General features: G+C 53.8%; 1 protein-coding gene and 1 non-coding gene across 8 annotated transcripts in view; both read left to right on the top strand.

Annotated features, from left to right (window-relative positions):
* The window catches only part of CFAP74 (cilia and flagella associated protein 74), a 99,655-nt gene that overhangs the window by 35,151 nt on the left and 45,451 nt on the right, over positions 1 to 19,053 (top strand). For 4 of the 7 annotated variants that reach the window (XM_020873749.2, XM_020873747.2, XM_020873745.2 and 1 more), the window contains exons 3-17: positions 1,617 to 1,701; positions 1,810 to 1,950; positions 2,200 to 2,298; positions 3,243 to 3,347; positions 6,239 to 6,412; positions 6,946 to 7,056; positions 7,370 to 7,472; positions 7,801 to 7,958; positions 8,862 to 9,063; positions 9,706 to 9,786; positions 10,032 to 10,187; positions 11,527 to 11,700; positions 12,020 to 12,138; positions 14,469 to 14,535; positions 14,922 to 15,011. In XM_020873749.2, coding sequence (XP_020729408.2) covers positions 1,617 to 1,701; positions 1,810 to 1,950; positions 2,200 to 2,298; positions 3,243 to 3,347; positions 6,239 to 6,412; positions 6,946 to 7,056; positions 7,370 to 7,472; positions 7,801 to 7,958; positions 8,862 to 9,063; positions 9,706 to 9,786; positions 10,032 to 10,187; positions 11,527 to 11,700; positions 12,020 to 12,138; positions 14,469 to 14,535; positions 14,922 to 15,011 — 1,865 coding nt within the window. Of the gene's footprint in view, positions 1 to 1,616; positions 1,702 to 1,809; positions 1,951 to 2,199; positions 2,299 to 3,242; positions 3,348 to 4,651; positions 4,719 to 6,238; positions 6,413 to 6,945; positions 7,057 to 7,369; positions 7,473 to 7,800; positions 7,959 to 8,861; positions 9,064 to 9,705; positions 9,787 to 10,031; positions 10,188 to 11,526; positions 11,701 to 12,019; positions 12,139 to 14,468; positions 14,536 to 14,921; positions 15,012 to 19,053 lie in introns of those variants that run through there. The other 3 variants (XM_020873746.2, XM_070474149.1, XM_020873751.2) reach the window with 3 other exon arrangements.
* LOC139037631 (U6 spliceosomal RNA) lies at positions 17,059 to 17,165 on the top strand. Its single transcript, XR_011490506.1, has one exon. It is a non-coding gene; the product is annotated as a U6 spliceosomal RNA (small nuclear RNA).

Here is a 19,053-nt window from a genome sequence, read left to right as displayed (position 1 = left end):
GGCTGAGACCATGAAGGTGGCGACTGTGGTTTCCAGCGCCTCTGTCGAGGAATCTGGTGCCATGTTTACTCCAGTCCTTTGAATGTGATCTGTTCTTGTTTTATTTTCCTGGAAACTTTTGGATTAAAAAAAAAAAAAGTCCTATGATCTGCAATTCCTCTAAGATGTGCTTTGGTTTGGGCTAGTGTTGGACACCAGCAGGATAGCTTTACAGGGACACTGAAATCCCTGCCCCCCTAGGACCCACCTCCATGCCTGAGAGCCCCTGCCCTTATGCTGTGCTGCCTTCTCCCTCCTACTGCCCCCCATCTCATGACTATAGATTCATGCCTTTCAGAACTTTTCAGTCATTTTTGCTGAACTCTAATGAAGGACTGGAGATAAGCCGTGTTTTGCTGGAAATTGGCAGTGATTCTCAAAGGCGATAATTCTCACACTTTTTTGTCAGGAAACTCCATTATATTCCTAAAAAATTACTGAAGACCCAAAGAACTCTGGTTTACATCAGTTATACCTTTCAATGTTTACTGCATTAAGAACTAAAGCTAAAAAAAAAATTTATTTCCTCACTTAAAATAGCAGCAATGAACCTGCTGGGTGTAACATGCAGAGCCTGGCCTAAGAGCAGACGTCTGCCTCTCGCTAGTCTGGTGTGGTGTCCTGTGTCATATGGCCTCTGGAAAACTTTGAAAGGTTGTTGCTGAGCCGTGAAAGACGCCAGGATTCTTGGCCTCCGGAGGAGAGGGACTTAACCTGGGCCCAGTGACAAGGCTTGATCGCTCAGGGCTTTTGTGTAATACCATTTTATTAAAGTAGAAAAGAGATAGACAAAGCTTCTGACATAGACATCAGAAGGGGGCAGAAAGAGCGCCCCCCTTGCTAGTTTTAACAAGCTGTTTTATGTCTGTTAGAAAGGTATTAATCAGATAAGAGAGACACACCTCAAGGCTGAGGGAGTTTCACCAGGCCCCTCTCCCACAACACACATTTTTGAGATAGGACAGCCTGAGGTGTATCCTCCCCCCAGCCGTAAAACAACTGATATGAATACTGGTTTGTTGAGCTATTATCAGCCCAAGGTTTGAGAAAAGAAAAAAGTTAGTCTTAGGTGGAACCATTTTGAAGAAAGGCAAATTCCAAAGCAAATATATAGTTTCATTAACATAGTTTAAGAAAAACATTTACGTAAGAAAAACTCATTGGTTAGCTCAAGGTTTGAGAAAAGTTAAGTTCAGGTGGAACCAGGTGTCATCATGGCAACACAGAATTTTAAGAGAAACCTCCTTTTAATTTTGTATAGAGAAGGAAAAAAAATCTGATACTTGTAGTTTGTTTCCTCCTGCTGCTTAAGGGAGAGATAAAAAATGTCTGACACTTGCAGTGTATTTCCTCTATTTGGAGACCCCTGTTACCCTGTCAACTTCACGCCACACTCACCGAGCTCAGGGTGGAAGAGACACGTAGTGTCTTGCTATAGTTATGAAAATAGCTTTGAAGTGCCGATCCCTAGAAAGGGTTCCCTGGGCCATGTTTTGAGAACCGCTGCACCTGTCGGGATTTATCCAGGAGCCTCAGGCTTGAGGGTCTCCATCTGCTTTCTCTTGCTTGCCGTCTAGACACAGAGGAGCTGGAGGACCCGGAGGTTGTGCTGGACTGTGTCCCAAGGGAGGCTGAGCAGAAGGCCGGCCTGGGGAGTTCCTGGTAACTGACCCGGGTGAGGACAGGGTGAGGGGACCTCTGTGTTCTGGACAGTACGGTGGGGGGACATGGCCCCCACACAAGGGTGGCAGGTGTCCTTTCCACATGAAGTCCAGGAATAGAGCAGAGCAAGGACAAGCAGAAGCTGAGGTTGACAGCCCAGGAAAAAATGCAGGCCTCCCTGCTGCGCAGGGACTTGAGACACCTGGACCAGCTGCATGAAGAGAAGGACCTTTTCATCCAGAAGACAAGGTGAGTGGGCCAGTTGGTCCCCTGCCCCGGGCTGTGCAGGTGCCCTGGCCGTGGGGGTTCCCTGCCCTCCACTCCTATCTGACCAGCAGTGACACTGCCATGTGGATGACATGAAACTTCACTCCTGAATGTGTGAGATGGAGGAGGAGAGGCTGTGTCAGCCGCCCCGGGCCTGTCCCACTCAAGGAGAGGGAGACTGAGGCCTGGGGTACATGGGACCACTCACCCTGGTTCTCGCTCAACTTCCAGGGGGGAGCTACGTGCCTGTCGCAGGAGGATGGAACTCCTGGTCAAGCAGCAGGAGAGCGTGGCTGCCGAGATGGCTGCGGAGAGGGCAGCCAACAACATGTAGGTCGGAGGTTGGAGGTGGGCCCTTGGGGCCGGTGTGTGAGCAAGGAGCTGTGTCCACCCAGTTGTTACCCGCATCTAGTGCCCGCTGCGCCCGGGTGGCAAGGGATGAACCCATCTCCTGCCCTTGTGGGAATCTGACAGCTGCAGCAGACACCAGGAGGCAGGTGGCCACGACCCAGGAGGGCGGTCACTTTGATACAGATGTCCAGGGGGCCCTCCCTGAGAAGGCGACCCACAGGCTGGGACCTGAGTGATAGAAACAGCAGCCACACGGCCCTGGAGCAGGAACACCAGGGTGGGCTAGGTAGGGGTGGGGAGGAGCAATAGCACAGCGCCCCAGATGGCACCAGGTCACGGGCCTACAGACCAGAGCCATCTGGTCAGTGCCACTCAAGGCCATTCTTATAGAGATGACCCCACCCACTTCTGTCCTTAGAGGGGGTATTTAGGGGCAGGGGTGGTGTATCTGTGTGTCCTATGCCATCCCCACCCACCCCATTCATCAGAGCATAACTGGGCTCAGATGACTGGGGGTCAGAGGGACTTGAAGTAGAAATTTCAAGGGGATTTCTTGAAGCGACCCCCCACCAAGGGGGGCTTGGCCAAGGGGGTCTCTTGGTGGCTTTTGTCCTCGAGATGCTTCTGGTTGGCAAGTGAGTATGCTCAGTCCTTCCTGGGCCAAAAGCAGGCTGGGCCTGCTGCTCTGAGGATCTGGCAACCAGGAGCCAGCTCCCCATCCTTGTTAGAGAGGCCAGCGGAGCCGGTAAAGGCAACATGGTCAGATCAGTGAGGGTAGGCCCAGTAGAAGCCTGCCTTCAGCCACATTTCTGCCCACCCCGCTGACCACTCATCTCCTGCAAGTGAAAAATCAGGTGAAGGCATGGCTGGCTGGGGGTTGGCAACCCCAAGGCCCTGACTGCCGCTGTCCCTGCGGTCCCCAGGGCAGCCATGGGACGCCTGGAGGCAGCGTTGCAGCGCCTGTGTTCGGAGCTGGAGAATGAGCGGGACCTGCAGGCACGGATGACCGCGGTGCTACAGCAAAGCGAGTGAGTCCAGGCCTTCTGGGGCTGGTGGTGGGGCCTTGAGACAGAGACCCACACTTGGTGCTTGACTTTCAAGCTGCCTAAAAATGGAAGGGTAGTCAAGACTTCCCTTTTTGTTCAGTGTTTTTCATTTTCTCCACGTTTGTTTGAGTTCTTAGGAACCATGAAATCAGCTTCTTCTGATTTTTTTTTTCCTGCTCTTTGTGCCACCATGGAACAACCAAAATGATTTTTAAATCTTTATGCCTTTTCTACAAGCATCCCCCCAGACCCCACCCCCTAGAGAGATGCTCCACCTGGAGCTTGTCCTGGCAGCCCCGCTGTGCGCCAGCCAGCACCTGGGCTGCTCCTCCCCCGCCTGGGACACCCCTGGCGGCCCTGCCTTTGTCCACTGTATCGTCCATTTCATTTTTTAAAGCTTCTAACTTTCGAAAGAATTTCAAGTTTACAGAAGACTTGCAGAAACAGCACAAAGAATCCCCAGTGTCCCCTTCCCCCCATTATCTGGTGACACTTTACAGCAAGAAGGTCCCCCCTGGGGTGGTTACAGAGGGTCGTCCTGCTTCCAGTAGGAAAGACCTTCTGACCTCAATATTTCTGAAGATTTCGCCCCCGGAAGGGCCCCCCAAGTTGCCTTTGTGTGATGTCGCCTCAGGACAGCGGCCTAGGATCCCCCACCTGGTGCCCCCCAGCAAGGGTCCTGATGGCCACTGTTCCCTTTTCTGCGGGGGGAGATTTCAGTCCCTTGATGGAGACGCGGTCTGCAGGGTTCCTTCTGCACTGCCACGCTTTTCCTGTGGGAACTTGCTGGAACTTGTGGTGCACTGTGTGAGCCTGGACAGCACCTCCCCGCCCCTCTCATGCTCCTGTTTTGCATTTACTGATGTTTCTCTCTTGAATCGGTTATGATGATGGCTGCCAAAGGGCGATTTTCATTCTTACTTTTTTTGTGTGGCGTGTGGGACCTTAGTTCCCTGACCACCTGTGGTGGGAGCGGAGTCCTCACCACTGGACCGCCAGGGAGGTCCTTTCGAGCAGTGTTCTAATTCTGTGAGTCTTTCTAAGTGTGCGAGTTCTCATCCTGCTGTAGAGAGCAATGCTGTCTTCACATCTTTCTGTGTCAGCGCAGACTCTCCAACTTCTTTTCTGCTCAGTGACTTGTTCCTGCTCCATCTTCATTTGTTTCGATGCTCCCATCATCCCCAGTTTGGCCAGTGGTACCTCTTTCAAGCTGGCTCCCTGTCATTCTTCCAGCACTTTCTGGGGGTAATAACAAGTTCTAGGCTTGCTTATTTATTGTTTCCCAGCCCTGAACCTGCCATGTGTGCCCAGAACCTGGTGTCTTGCGGAGAGAATGGTGTTTAGGGATCCAGGGTAGGTACCAGGGGGACCCACTGCTCCAGGCTGTCTTTCAGACAGAACTGGGAAGCACATGTTCTTCTGTGTGTCTGCTGAAACAGGAGTTCATGCCTGGAAGTCCAGCTCCAACAAAACCAGAGGCTCACCCTCGTCTCCTGTCTGACCTGTTCTCTCTTCTCTGACCTTCAAAGGCTCACCCTCATCTCCTGTCTGATCTGTCCTGTCTCTTCTCTGACCTTCAGAAACTTGTCGTTCATCTTCCTCTGTGTTTTCACTCATTTCTCCTCCCACCAAGTGCCAGTCTGCTGACCATGCCCAGCTGCCTGCTCCTCAGGCCCTGACCCAGGGAGCCCAGCTGCTTGCCCCTCCTCATGTGGGCGTGGCCAGTGCCCACATACTTTCTTACTAATCAGCTAAGGTCTAATTTACATGCAAGAAAACGCACATCAGATGTCCCCTCAGATGTTCCCTCGTGCGTCCCATCCGTTAGCAGCACCGGCCTGCCTTGCGCCCACTCCTCCTCCCTACACAGCAGCCACAAGGCACCTCCCTTCATGGCTGCAGAGTCCACTGCTGTTTGCGTCACGGCTAAGCAGGGCTGCCCAGGCCTCTCCTGGCTCCTGTTGGAAGCCCACCCAGTTCCATGACCCAGTCATGTCCCCCTTGGACAGCATAGTGGCCCCTCTGTCCTCTGGTGAAGTCAACAGCTTCAGCTTCCAGCTCCATGGCCTCATTGTTGGTTCTTCCTCAGACGTTGCTCCGTGGGCACCAAGCCTTCGTAAATAGACCTGTCCACTGCTTGGCGCTTCCCTGAGCCAGCCACCACCTCTGGGTCAGTGTGTCCAAGCCTGTGCCCACAGCAGCCACACCAGGGCTGTCACATGCTGACCCCTGGCAGCCCTCTCCTGGGCCTGTGACCAACCAGAAGTCGCCCTTGAACCTGTACTCACGGGGATGTGCCTTCAGGGCCCTCGGTGTTGCTGCTGGAGTCTGTGTGCCCAGAATCAAGGGCACCTCAGGCCACAGGGATGTCGACGAGCCCCCCAACTCGCAGTGTGGGCTGAGCATGGGCATGCCACAGAGCAAGTGTCAGCTGTCCCCAAGGCTGTCCTCTGGGGGTGCACATGTGCCACTCCATCTGGAGCGCCATGGGCACACCTGACCTTGGAAGTTGGGAGCTCAGACAGAGTCACTCACTGTCACCGAGCACCTGCTGAGTGCCAGACCCTGATCCCAGCACTTAGGGGTTGATCCCAGCACTTAGGTGTCATCAGTGAGTAAAATCCCAGAACACCCTGCTGCAAGGAGCCTGTATCATGGGGGGTCGGGGGGGTGGGGCATGGTAAGAGGCAGGTAAGAGGGTGGGCACCATGTGGTGGGGCCTCTGCTCCCCTGCACCCAGAGAGCAGAGCTGCGGGTGGCAGGGGCCCGGGTGTCATTGGTCAGATGCAGTGCCACATCCCTGGAGTGGCCACAGCTCAGAGGGGCAGCCCAGTCTCCCAGCCCTGGCTGACGTGAAAACCCCCGCCTGCCAGGAGCGCCCTGTGGCAGATCGAGGTCCAGGAGGGGCAGCTGGAGGATGCCCGCAAGTCAGCCCAAGAGGAGGCTGCAGCCGCCAGGAGAGGCCTTCAGGAGCGGGCAGCCAAGCAGCTGCACCGGGAGATGGGGGCCTCGAGGAAGGCAGAGCGGAACCGGCTGCTGCGGGCCCGGTGGGTCCAGGCCTGGGGTCCTGCCTACCCCCTCCCCTGCCTACCCACCCAGGCCCACCCTCCCAGCCCCTGCCAGAGTGGCTGGAGCCATGCTCACTCCCTGACTTGACAGTGGCTTCCTCCTGGACACCCAGCCATTTTCTCTGCTCTGGCCACTCCTTCAGCCCATCCTCCCTGAGGCCTGACACTGCCCACTCCCCAGGGGCAGCCCCTTCCGAGCACAGAGCAGGAGGTCAAGGTGTGCTGCAGGCCAGGGGGCCTGACCTCCCACCCCAGGGGAGTCCCTGTCCCCCGTCCCACCTTCACAGGTTTCCTCCAGCTTCCACTCTACCTGTCGCCAGATCTCCTGCTTCCGTGGAATCTAAGCCCATGGACACCTGCGGGGTCCCCATATCCCTGCCCCCGCCAGGCACAGTGCAGGGTCCTCCCTCATGCATTTGGCCTCAGTCCCCTCCGGGTCTGTACAGCACGTGTTTCTGTCCCCCCTTCTCCACAGCACATGTTCTCATCCTTCCCACCCCCTGCCCCTGCAGGAGATGTGTGCACCTGCAGAAGGAGCTTGGACTCCGGCAGCAGAAGCTGGTGGAGGAGGCCCAGAAGAATCACCGGAAGGCCCTGAGGTTCCTGAAGGTCTCACTGGGGAAGTACGTCTTTCTTTCTCCCCAATCTCCTTGTGTCCACCTCACCCCCGCCAAGGGCAAGCCTGAGAAAGTGGATCACTTGCCTTTATGTTGAAATTCTCTTGATTTTATCATTGAACCCTCATGTCATCTGTGTTTTCAGTTTTGAGCTGACAGCTGCTGTTTTCAGACAAGGACCGGTCTAGAGAAATTGATCTCACCATTTTCTCGCGGCTCATGTGCAGCCCAGCTCTCTTTCCCGCTTGCACTTGGCTGTTTCCTTGGGGCTTCTCCCAGCCTTGAGGCTGCTCAAGTCATGACCAGGCCCTCCCTTCAGGATCCGCGAGCAGGAGCAGAAGGAGGAGCTGGAGACCCGAGAGCACATGCGCAGGCGCATGGACGCAGTGCTGGCCCTGAAGAACAGTATCTCTGCCAACCGGGTAGGAGCCCTTCCAGGATCCAGGTGGGACTGCATGCGCCCACCTGCCCTTGGACAGCCTCTCAGGCTCAGCATGCTGTGTGCTGGGGTCCCAGGCCTTCCTGGGGAAAGTGGGGCCTGGGGGTCAGTTAGGCCAGGGATGTGAGAAGGGATCTGCAAGGGAAGCCCTGGAGGATTTTCAAGAGAGGCAACTGGGGGTGCGGGAGGAGCAGTGGTGACATCCTCACCACCTGTGTCTCTAGTACAGTGTAAGGTCACCCACCCTATAAGTTCCAGTGTGCCCGCATACACCTGCAGACGCTGGAGCCTCCATGTTCTCCTTTCCCAAGGAAACACTCCGGAAATTTCAAGCGTGGGGCCAGGCCAAGACAGAGCTGGCAGAACAGAAGGCCCAGGCCGAGAAGAAGGCGATCCTGGCCCAAGGTGGGGACGCCTTCAAGCACCTGTGCCATCAGCGCAGGCGCCAGGAGTTGGAGGCCCAGAATCGGTGAGCATGCTGGGGGCACCCCAGGACAGCGGGGGCACTTCTGCCACAACCAATGAGGCTGCCTCTCGCCCTGCATCTCCCCTCCACCCCCACCCCATGCAAGGTACCTCTCCTGGGCCTCAGAGCACAGCCCCTCCTGACTCTGCCACCAGGCATGCCCCCACGACGAGTGGCTCACTCCTTTGTCTCTGCACGCCCCACCCCCCACCGGCCCTCTCCTCCCTCCTGGAAGGCAAGGGTAACCTGGGCTCACTTTTTGGTCTCAGGTGCTCAGTGATGCCTCAGTCCATGCTGCACTCCATCATCCCCCAGAATCCCTGGACCTTCAAGGTCCCCATTCACAGGTCCCCAGGCTGCGCCTGCTCTGAGAGAAAAGGGTCTTCTGGAGGGCTTCCCAAGATGCTAGAGCGAGTTCACGCCTCTCCCACCTCAGCCCAGCGTTGCACACTAGGCTGTATGTCTCCTCTTCCTGCTGGAGGCTCATCCCTTCCCCCCCCCCCCCCGCTTCCTAGCCCCACCCGTTGTGGTCACTGTTAGCATCTGCCCACCTCTGACCTCCTGGTCCTGCTGCTAGGAGTGTTTCCTAGTCATACCATCGCCCCGCCTGCAGGAGTCCCGGGGTCGGGGAGCAGCTCCTCAGCATCTGAGGCTCTCAGTCCTGACACGTGGGAGGGACAAGTGAAGAGCAGCACCCTCCCATCCAAGGCTGCCCTGGTCTGAGCCTCAGCTGGGCCCCAGCAGCCTGGGGACTAGGAGAGCGGGGACACAAGAGCCTAAGTTTGGCGCCCTGGGTCTCTGGCCCAGCCACCCTTGGGCCTCCTCATCTGCTCCCCTGGAGCCCAGTGGGCCCAGCCTCTCGGGTCGGGGATGTCTGGCTCTCGGCCCAGACAGCATTCCCTGCAGCGCCTTCGAGGAGGAGCAGAAGCACAGGAAACAGGAGATTGTGAGTCGGCTCTTGAAGGAGGAGGCTGTGGAGGACCGGAGGAGGCCACGGCCCGAGCCCCCCAGACCCACAGGCCAGCGGAGCATAAGGGACCGGACCTGGAGCTACGTGACCACCTTCTGCGATGGGCAGAGCACAGAGGCCCCGCCCTGCTGTCCCCTGGTGAGTGGATGGATGCCCCGGCAGCACAGGACCGTGCCTGCCAGCCAAGATCAGCACCACGGAGAGCGCCCTGGCCCCAGGACCTTTCCTCCCGGTGCTTGCATCTGATGCCCCATCTCCACCACCAGGGATATGGATGGCCTCGAGGCTCCTTCCCAAAGCAGGCAGGGTGGCAGCCTCCCCTGGTGACAGCGCAGGTACAGACAGGCAGCCCCCGGTCTCTGGTGCCTCACCCACCTGGGAGGCAGACCCCACAGCCATGCATACCCTAAACAGGATCGTCTCGCGCCGCCTTACATGTGCACCGTGTCAGTGACCTGCTTAACTGTGCCTGAAGATGTGGGACAGGGATCTCGGGACCCTGTCCTGAGGCGGGGTGGCTCTTCCACTTCTGCCCTGTGCACCCCCCAACCTGAAGGCCCAGCTCACTGGCTCCAACAAGGGTGCTGCCGGCTGAGCCCCCAGGCTTCATTGCGTGTTGCCCCCCAAGGTCTCCACTCTTCTCAGTGCCCCTCTCTGCCCTGCCATCCTGGGCAGCGCCCACCTGAACCTCCTCCTGCCTCCTCCCTGTTGTCTCACACCTGCCCACCACCCAGAGTGCTCCTGCTTCTTCTCCACGGGGGGCCTTCCTCTCACCTGCAGCAACCTCAACCTCCACCTTCATCCCTATTCCAGCCTGATGTCCCTGGACAGAGGCCAGGTCCAGCCCAAGAGCAGATAAAGGTCTGTGAAGGGGATTCCGGCACATATGCGGGCCCTGGAGAAAGGCTTTCATGATTTGTAGATACTTGTACTTTGAATGGAAGTGAAAAATGATGTGTGCTCTGGTCTCCAATGTAGAGTGGGGCTTGGGGTCCCGGGGTCCTCCTTCCCATCTGTGTGTGAGGGGCCTGGGGTCCTGGGGGTCCTCCTCCCATCAGCGTGTTCTCTTTTCTAGAATGAGCCGTGTCTTTCTCCCCCAACTCCAGGAGAACAGGCCCAGATCCTACCAGTCCTCTCCACTGCTGACGGCCATCTCCAGTGAGTCTGTCCAGGGGGACGGGAGCAGCCTCGGCGGGGAGGAGGACACACTGGCTTGGCCGGAGATCCCTGGGCTCTGGAAGGAGGACTACAAGCCTTTCCAGGTAGCTCCTTGGACACAGACACAGCCCCATCTCCCCTACCCACGCTGACCCTGTCCTGGTGACTGCTGGGGCATCGCTCATGGATGCTGCTCTGTGGCTCCTCCTGACTGCCTCCCTCCCCCATAGCACACAGGCCAGCAGGGGCTGCACACAGCAGGTGCAGGCTGGGGCTTGGAGTGGAGGAGTGAGCCCTGATTCCTGCACTTACCACTGGGAAACCTGTGGCTGGAAGGCCTGCTCACACTTCCTTTGGCAGCCTTCTGTCCAGGGCAGTGGTCATCCCAGCAGGCATAGCTCCATGAGCCACGAAATTGGCAAGTGTCCAGTGCACGCAGCAGGATGCTGGCCCCAGCTCTGTTTCTGGCCACCCGGGAGGGCATCGGCCTTATCTGTGGGCAAACTCATTCCCATCATTCTGAGGGTCATGCCATTTGGTTCTGCTGGTTCTGAGGAGGCCTGGCTGATTGGACCGGAGCTGGGCACTATCCCACTCAGACTTGGCCACTGCACAGGGGTCACCGGTCAGCAGGCCAGCTTCCATCCCAGAGTGAGAAGGCAGGAGGGTACCAGTCCCTGGGTCAGCCCCAGCACCAGAGCCAGGCCCCCAGAAGCTCCCTCTCTAAATCACTGAGACTGTCAAGGCCGCACCTTTGTGCCACTTGAAAAAATGTTGCTTCCTGTAGAAATTTTCAAAAACTTTTTCTTGGCCTGATTTTAAAATGCTTTCTAGCTGTAGTAGTGGAGAATACTTTTGAGAGTCCCTTGGACTGCAAGGAGATCAAACCAGTCAGTCCTAAAGGAAATCAACCCTGAATATTCATTGGAAGGACTGGTGTTGAAACTCCAATACTTTGGCCAATTGATGTGAAGAGCTGACTCATTGGAAAAGACCCTGATGCTGGGAAAGATTGAGGGCAGGAGGAGAAGGGGACAACAGAGGATGAGATACTTGGATGGCATCACTGACTCAATGAACATGAGTTTGAGCAAACTCTGGAAGATGGTGAAGGAAGGGAAGCCTAGTGTGCTACAGTCCATGGGGTCGCAAAGAGTGGGACTCGACTGAGCAACTGAACAACAACAAAAAAATCTAGAAAACCCCCCTCTGCCATTATTTTCCAGAAATCCTCTAGGTCATGGATGGCTCTGCTCAGCCTCTTGTCCCCCACCCCCACCACCTTGCTGGTGCCCCACCTTGGATGTTGCATGTCCCCCTCCCCATGTGGCTCCCTCTCTGGCCCATGCGGCCTCAGTGACCCTGGCTGTTCATGTCCCTCACTCCCCAGCTGCCCTCAGGGAGGCCTGGCCAGGCTTTCCAAATGGCCCTGTCAATCCCCAGGTAGCCAAGGAGGACGTGGACCGGAAGCCGGTGGGCGGAACAAAGATGGACAAGGACATCCTGGCGCGGACGGTGCAACGGCTACGCAGTGGGCTGATCCACAAACAGGTGGCATCAGGGCGTGAGTTCAGAGGGTGCCCCTTCAACAGCAAGCCCAAGTTCATCCACTTCAAGGTGAGCCCAGGGTCCCAGTACGTGTCCTGGGTCCGAGGGTGACAGGGTCCCATGGAAGGGCTCAGGCACCGGCCCAGGAGGGCACTGGTCCTAGGGAGGCTGGGACATCACAACTTCCCAGTCTCCCTGGAGGAGCCAGGCACCACCCAACCCTTTGCTGGGGGACCCACACCCGCTGGTTCCCAGGCACCCCCTTCCTGCCGAGGCGGAGGTCCTGGGAGAACAGGGAGATGTCCTGGCCTCCCAAGCATGGCTGTCAGGTGCCGAGAAGCAGCCACCAGAGAGCTTTGAGTATTAACTTTTCACTCGCTTTTCCTAGGACTTTGATGTCGGCAAAGTGTACAAGAAGAAGATCACGCTGATCAATGCCACCTACACGATTAACTACTGCAAGCTGGTGGGCGTGGAGGAGAGCCTGCAGGACTTCGTCCACGTGGAGTAGGCAGTGGGGCGGCCGTGGGCGGGGCCTTAGTCCCTGCAGCTGCTCCCAGAGCCTCTTTGTTTGAACCACACTTGGGGCCCGTGGGCGTTTTCTGAATTGTCTCCTCCCCCTTCCTCAGGCCAGCCCCGTTTTCCCTGATGAATGGCTTGACATTTCCTCCTCTGGGTTTTGAGGTCAGTGGCTCTGAGTGAGAGCTCCCTGGGGGGCCGCGTGCCTCCTCAAAGTAAAGAGAAAAGCCTTTTTATTTCAGGACTGTGTACTTGAACTCTGTTTAAATTTTCAGTCTGCTCCAGAGTTTCAGGTTTCTTCTCCTGAGACCCTGCTGATGCCTGAGTCGGATCCTCTTGTCTGTGATCCCTTTTGGTCCCTGGAATCCTCTCTTCCTTCCTATTTTGTTTTTCCTCATTTTCTTCATAACGACCGTTACTGTATCTTTCTGCACGGCCCTCTTCTCTTCTGCTCCTTAAGCATTTTGACTTCTTCGTTAAGGGTTTTTTCTCCTCCCCCTCCTGGCTTCTGCTGCTCCTCGTCATCAGTCCCCCGGGCTCTAAGTACCCAGGTCTGCATGGCTCCTGCTGTGTGAGAGCTGCAGCCTCCGAGGCCCTGCCCGCTGCCCGCGGTGCCTTCTGGGGCTGTGCCACTGGCCAGGGCTCTAGTCAGTCTCCCCACTGGACTCGCTGTCCATTCTGTGCAGCTTGTGAGTCAGACACAGGATCTTCGCTCCCTTTTCTGTCTTCCTTTGTTCCATGTTTATCACCAGTGCGTCCTCCACTGTCCGGGCATGCTGACAGCAGGGCTTTCCTGTGAGGCTAGTTCTCCCTGTGAATCTGTGGTTTCTGGAGGAGTGGGCAGGGGTGCACAGTTGGGTGGTCACCCTGCCCAGCCTGGATCAGGAACATTTAATGGGCAGGCAGCGTTTTCTCTCAACACCACGAGGATAGTCCTCTCTGTCTGCTGGCTTATGCTTTTGCTGTTGGAAGTCAGCTTTCCGGCCAGTCCCCTGTCTTCATAGGTTATCCAGCTTCCTCTGATTGCCGTGAGGTCGCTGGGCCCTTGGGGTCCAGCATGTCCACCACCATATCTGCTGTGGATCGCTGTCTCCTATAGCTGCTTAGAACTCCCTGTGCTTCCTGGTCAGGCTCTGCCAACAACTATGGACATCCCTCCACCCTGGCCCTTCACACACTGTCCCCATCCATCCTCACGGACCGGCCCTCTGTGTGCTTGACTTGAAACCTGTCTGCTCTGCACCCCCACACTTCCTGACACCTGTATCACACCGCCTCCCCCCCCCTTCACCGTTATCTCTCTGAGCAAGTTTCTGGGGTCTGTCCCTTCATTCACTTTTTCTCTCTTTGATGGTACCTAATCAGCCATTGAAATTGCTAATTTCATTTCCAATTCCAGTTGCCATATTCCTCATTTCTGAAAGTCCCAAGCTCTCTTTCAGATGAGCTGATATTTCTGGTTCTTTTCTCCTGTCTGTAAAAGTCTCCTTTCAGTAATTCTACCGCCTGAGGTCCTGGGGTCTGGCCCTGCCCCTTGCCATGTCCCTGTTGGTTTGTGCACAGCTTTCAGGTCTGGGTTTTGACCCACCCACTGGCCAGATGCCATTCTGGGACTAGGTTAATCTGACATCAGAACACTTCCCTCCCAACACGAGGAGCTCAGGTCTGCTTCTGCCTTGAGCCCCTGGGACGCTCAAGGGGCTCAAGCCAACCAGAAACAGATTTTAATATTAAGTTTTTGCTTGTGTTTTCTAAGCAAAGTACAAGAGGTAAAATCCAACCTTGTGAAAATGGACTTCATGTTTTGTGTTAGCAATTTTGTGGGGGGCTCCTTTTTTTCAGACAAATTCAAAGTCCTTCCAGAATCACTGGGAACATGGGGCCGTTTTCCTGATCCTTTTACTTGAAGTGAGGCTCGGATGGCTCCAGTTGAATGTAGCGCCTTCAGTCCCAGCTCCCTGCCTGGCTCACAGCCCCTCACCTTGAAACCAAAGTCCTAGACCCTTGGTTCCAGGCCTGGCTCACCCCACAGCATCTGCACCCTCTGGGACTGGCCCCTCCTTCCGTCCCTCCCTCCCTTTCCCTTCCCCCTCCCCTCCCTCCCTCCCTCCCTTCACACAACTGACACTCAGATGTCCCTGAAGCATCTCCTGTGGACTGAGCCCCAGGGAGGCAGCAGGGACTCAGCCCCCAGGACAGAGCAAGAAGGAGGTTCTTGACGGCCTGCCCCGGCACTGGCTATCTGGGACAGTGGCTCCAGCCCAGCTGCGGTCCATGAGGGTAGGAGGCTCAGCCCTGCTCCATTGTTGCTCCCGCAGCTTTGACCCCCCGGGCCCGCTATCAGCCGGCATGTCCTGCGAAGTGCTTGTCACCTTCAAGCCCATGGTGAGTGTCAGTCCAAAAACCAAGCTGTGGAAAAAGCGGTTTTCTACCATTTCGAGAGGGTGGTGGGTGGAATCGGGGTCTCCGCTTCCCCAGGCTCCACAGGATGTTGTGATGGAGGAAGGACACGCTACAATGCAGAGGGAGTGACGTGGCCTCCACTTGGCTAATTTCCAAAACATGCTGGAGACTCTTCCTCAGCTCAGACAGGGTGACACAGAGACCCTTCTGCATCCCTGGGCGGCAAGTGTGACCGCTGCTGCCCACGGGACCAGTGGGATGGGCTGCAGGCCCCTCCCTTAGGCAGCAGTGGGGGGGTGGATTGTCCAGATAGCACGTGTCACACGGAAGCTGCAAATGTGTGGGTGGTCGGGGGTTTTATTTTTTAGATAAACAAAGATCTGGAAGGAAATGTCTCGTTTCTGGCTCAGACAGGCAGATTTTCTGTTCCACTGAAATGTTCAACAAAGAAATGCTCTGTGAGTTTGTGCTGAGCATCGGGGGTGTGGGGGGAGGGTGGGTCTGAGGCTGCTGTCTGGGGAAGTGGGTACCCACGCCCATGTTGCAAACATTCAGAGAGTCTGCGTAGGGCAGCACCCAGCTTTCAGGACCCCCGGGTCAGAGGAGACGCTCGGACTGGTCTCAGGAGACCTGCTCCTCCCAGAAGCTCTGTGGTGTCACCTGATGGGTTTCTTTTGTAAACTATTGTCACCATGCAGCTCTCACATCCCCAGAGCTTGTAACTGGAGCTCATGCCTTCTGATTCCTCTACCCATTCTACCACCCACACCCCCGCCTCTGTAACCACTTCTGGGTTGGTTTTTTTTTGGTATCTGTGAGCTCCATTTTTTTCAGATTCCACCGTAAGTGTAATCATACAGTACCCATCTTTTCTACCTGACTTATTTCACATGTCATAATGCCATTCACATTGTCCCAAACGGCAAGGTTTCCTTTTTGTGGCTGAATAATATTCCATTTTATATGCACCACAATTTCATTTCTTTATCCATCCATATGTCGATAGACACTTAGGTTGCTTTCACGTCTTGGCTTTTGTAAATAGTGCTACAGTGAATATGAGCATGCAAACAACTCTTCTGATGATACTGGTTTCATTCATTTGGATGAATACCCAGAACTGGGATCACTGAGTCATATTGTAATTCTGTTTTTAATTATTTGAGGAGTCTCCATACTGTTCTCCACAGTGGCTGCACTGATTTACATTCCTACCAGCAGTGCACGAGGTTCCTTTTTCTCCACATCCTTGCCAGCACTTATTACTTCTTTCTTTTTGTTAATAGCTATTCTAATGGTATGGCTTCCCTGGTGGTTTAGTGGTAAAGAATCTGCCTGCTAATGCAGGACACATGGAGATGCAGGGTTTACCCCTGGGTCGGGAAGATCCCCTGGAGAAGGAAGTGGCAATCCACTGCAGTATTCTTGCCTGGGAAATCCCATGGACAGAGAAGCCTGGCAGGCTACAGTCCTTGGGGTTGCAAGGAGTCAGACACAACTCAGTGATTAAACAGCAACAACATTCTAATGGTACAAGACAACAAGGAGCTCTGGTTTTGATTTGCATTTCCCTGATGATCAGTGATGCTTTCATGAGGACCTTTCATGTGCACGTTGGCCATTTGTATGTCTTGTTTGGAAAAATACCTATTCAATTCCTCTGCCTATTTTTAAATCATATTGGTTGGGTAGGTTTGTTTCTTTGCTATTCAGTTGTGTGAATTTTTTACATATTTTGGATATCAACCCCTTATCAATGTGATTTGTAATGATTTTCTCCCATTCCATGAGCTGCTTTTTCATTTTGTTTGTAATCTCCTTTGTTACATGGCATTGATATTATCTTTTAATTAAGAAAATTTTCGTATTAAAGAAAAGCAGAAAGAATGCAGTGTGTATCCATATAATCACTTCCTGAATCCAGTCACTGTCAACATTTGCCATGGTCACTTCTTCTGTCTATCTCTCTGCTTACCTGGTCCACTTCAGAATGAATCAGCAATTTCCTTTTTTTTTTTTTTTTCTTTTTTCCATTTATTTTTATTAGTTGGAGGCTAATTACTTTACAACATTGCAGTGGTTTTTGTCATACATTGAAATGAATTAGCCGAATCAGCAATTTCCTAATGTTCAACAACCATCCTTATAAACCATCAGCATCTCTTGGAGAAGGAAATGGCAACCACTCCAGTATTCTTGCCTGGAGAATCCCATGGACAGAGGAGCCTGGAAGGCTGTAGTCCATGGGGTCACAAGAGTCAGACACGACTGAGCGACTAAACCACCACCACCATAGAACAGAGCCGCCACGAATAACAGGGCCAAGTGCAAAAGCACCCTTGGTGGAGGGTCCAAACTACCAAACGGGGTTTCTTGTGGGGTCTTGGGCCTCTTACGTGGTCAGCCGGCCTCGGGTGCAGTCAGCCTCTCATCGCTAACCAAAAAAAAAGAAAAAAGAAATTTAAAAAAAAAAATCAGCATCTCAAATAAAATTAACCACATTCCGTGCTCGCTTCGGCAGCACATATACTAAAATTGGAACGATACAGAGAAGATTAGCATGGCCCCTGCGCAAGGATGACACGCAAAAAAAAAAAAAAAAAAAAAAAATTAACCACATTCCTAGTCATCACCTCCCACCCAGTCCACGTTCAGATGTACTGAGTTGTCCCCAAACCACCTTCCACAACTGTGGTTTTTTGAGCTGAGGTACAGTCAAGCTCACATATTGCATTTGATTATTATGCTCTTAAGTGTCTTTTCTTTCAGGCTTTAATTCTAGTAGAATACACACCTAGAGATGATATATGTCGGAAGTGCCATGGACAGAGGAGCCTGGCAGGCTTTAGTCCATGGGGTCGAAAGAGCTGGACACGGCTTAATGACTACACCACCGCCAGCAGCACCACACGTGCATAGATATACCACCTTAACTGCCTGTAAGTGCACAGCCCAGGGTCATTACATACATTCACAGCGCTGTGAGCCCTCACCACCACCTATCTCAGAGTCTCCATCTTGCAAAACTAGAGCTCTTCTTATTAAACGCTCACTCCCGACTCTCCCCCAGCCCCTGGCACCCTCCATTCTCCTTTCTGTCTCTGCGAACTTAATGACTTTAAGTACCTTATGTAAGTGGGATCACAAGGGCATGTCTCCTCTTGTGAACAGCTTCTTTCACTGAGTGCAGTGCCCTCCAGGTCCATCCATGCTGCAACCCATGTCAGAATGTCCTTTTGAGGCTAAGTACTGTGGAGGCCTCTGCTTTTGGTGTTTTGCTGTTTGTTTTCATGCCCTGTAAGTTCTTTTGTCCCTCATCTCCTGCAGTGCTGTCATCTTTATGTTTAACTGACCTTTATGTTGTGAAATGCTCAAATTCCTTTTTCACCCCCTTCTGTGTATCTTCTTTGTGGTGGGATTACATTTAGCATCCTAAAGTCACAACTATCCTATCTGGGTTTGTATCAGTCTGGCATTGACAGCTCATGAAATGTCCACTCCTTTACAGCTTTGTCCCACTCGGATCAGTTGTTGATGTCACAAAATTACTTGTATTACTTGCATGTCCAGTAACATAAATAGAAATTTGTAGATACATCAGTTTCTTAGCTCTACAGAAAGCAAAATTTGGAGTTATAAACCAAAGTTACAATAACATGAGCTTTTAGGCTAAAAAATGCTTTTTAAAAGACTATGTTAGCATCTTAAACCATGTAGGAAACTAAAATTGCTGTTACAAACCATCATGACTTTGACACCAGCACTGCGTGTCTTCCTTTCCAGAGCCCGGGGTTACTGTCCGGGGTCCTTTCCTCTCCCCTGCGCGGACGGGCTGAGGCATTTCCTGCAGGCAGAACTCCTGCAGCTCTTGTCCATCTGGGACTATCTTTTGAAGGACAGGTTTTTTTTTTGATGATTTTATTTATTTAATTATCTCTGCCTATGCTGGATCTTCATTGCTGTGCAGGCTTTTTCCTCTAGTTGCAGTAAATGAGGGCTACTGTTCGTTGTGGTGCTCAGGCGTCTTATTGTGGTGGTTTCTCTTGTTGTGGAGCATGGGCTCTGGGAGTGCACGCTTCAGTAGTCGTGGCACATGGGCTCAGTAGTTGCAGCTCTAGGGCACTGGCTCAGTAGTTGGTGCATGGGCTTAGTTCCTCCGCGGCATGTGGGATCTTCCCGGGCCAGGCATTGAACCCTTGTCCCCTGCATTGACAGGCGATTCTTTACAACTGAGCCACCAGGGCAGTCCCTGAAGGACAGTTTTGAAAGTTCAGGATTCTAGACTGACATTTTTCTTCCTGCAGCAGATCAGCTCCTGGCCCTCTCTCCTCCAAGGTGTTTTTTGAGAAATCTGCCATGATCTTACTGAGGCTCCCTTGTGTGTGACAGATCATTTCTCTCCTCCTACTTTCAAGGTTCTCACTTTTTCTCTGGCCTTTAACAGTCTGATTACAAGGTGTCTCAGCACAAGTCTCCTTGAATTCATCCTCCTCGGAGGTT

The sequence above is a fragment of the Odocoileus virginianus genome, chromosome 11, assembly GCF_023699985.2.
Source record: "Odocoileus virginianus isolate 20LAN1187 ecotype Illinois chromosome 11, Ovbor_1.2, whole genome shotgun sequence".
Taxonomy (NCBI): domain Eukaryota; kingdom Metazoa; phylum Chordata; class Mammalia; order Artiodactyla; family Cervidae; genus Odocoileus; species Odocoileus virginianus.
This window is presented reverse-complemented; position numbering and strand designations above follow the sequence as displayed.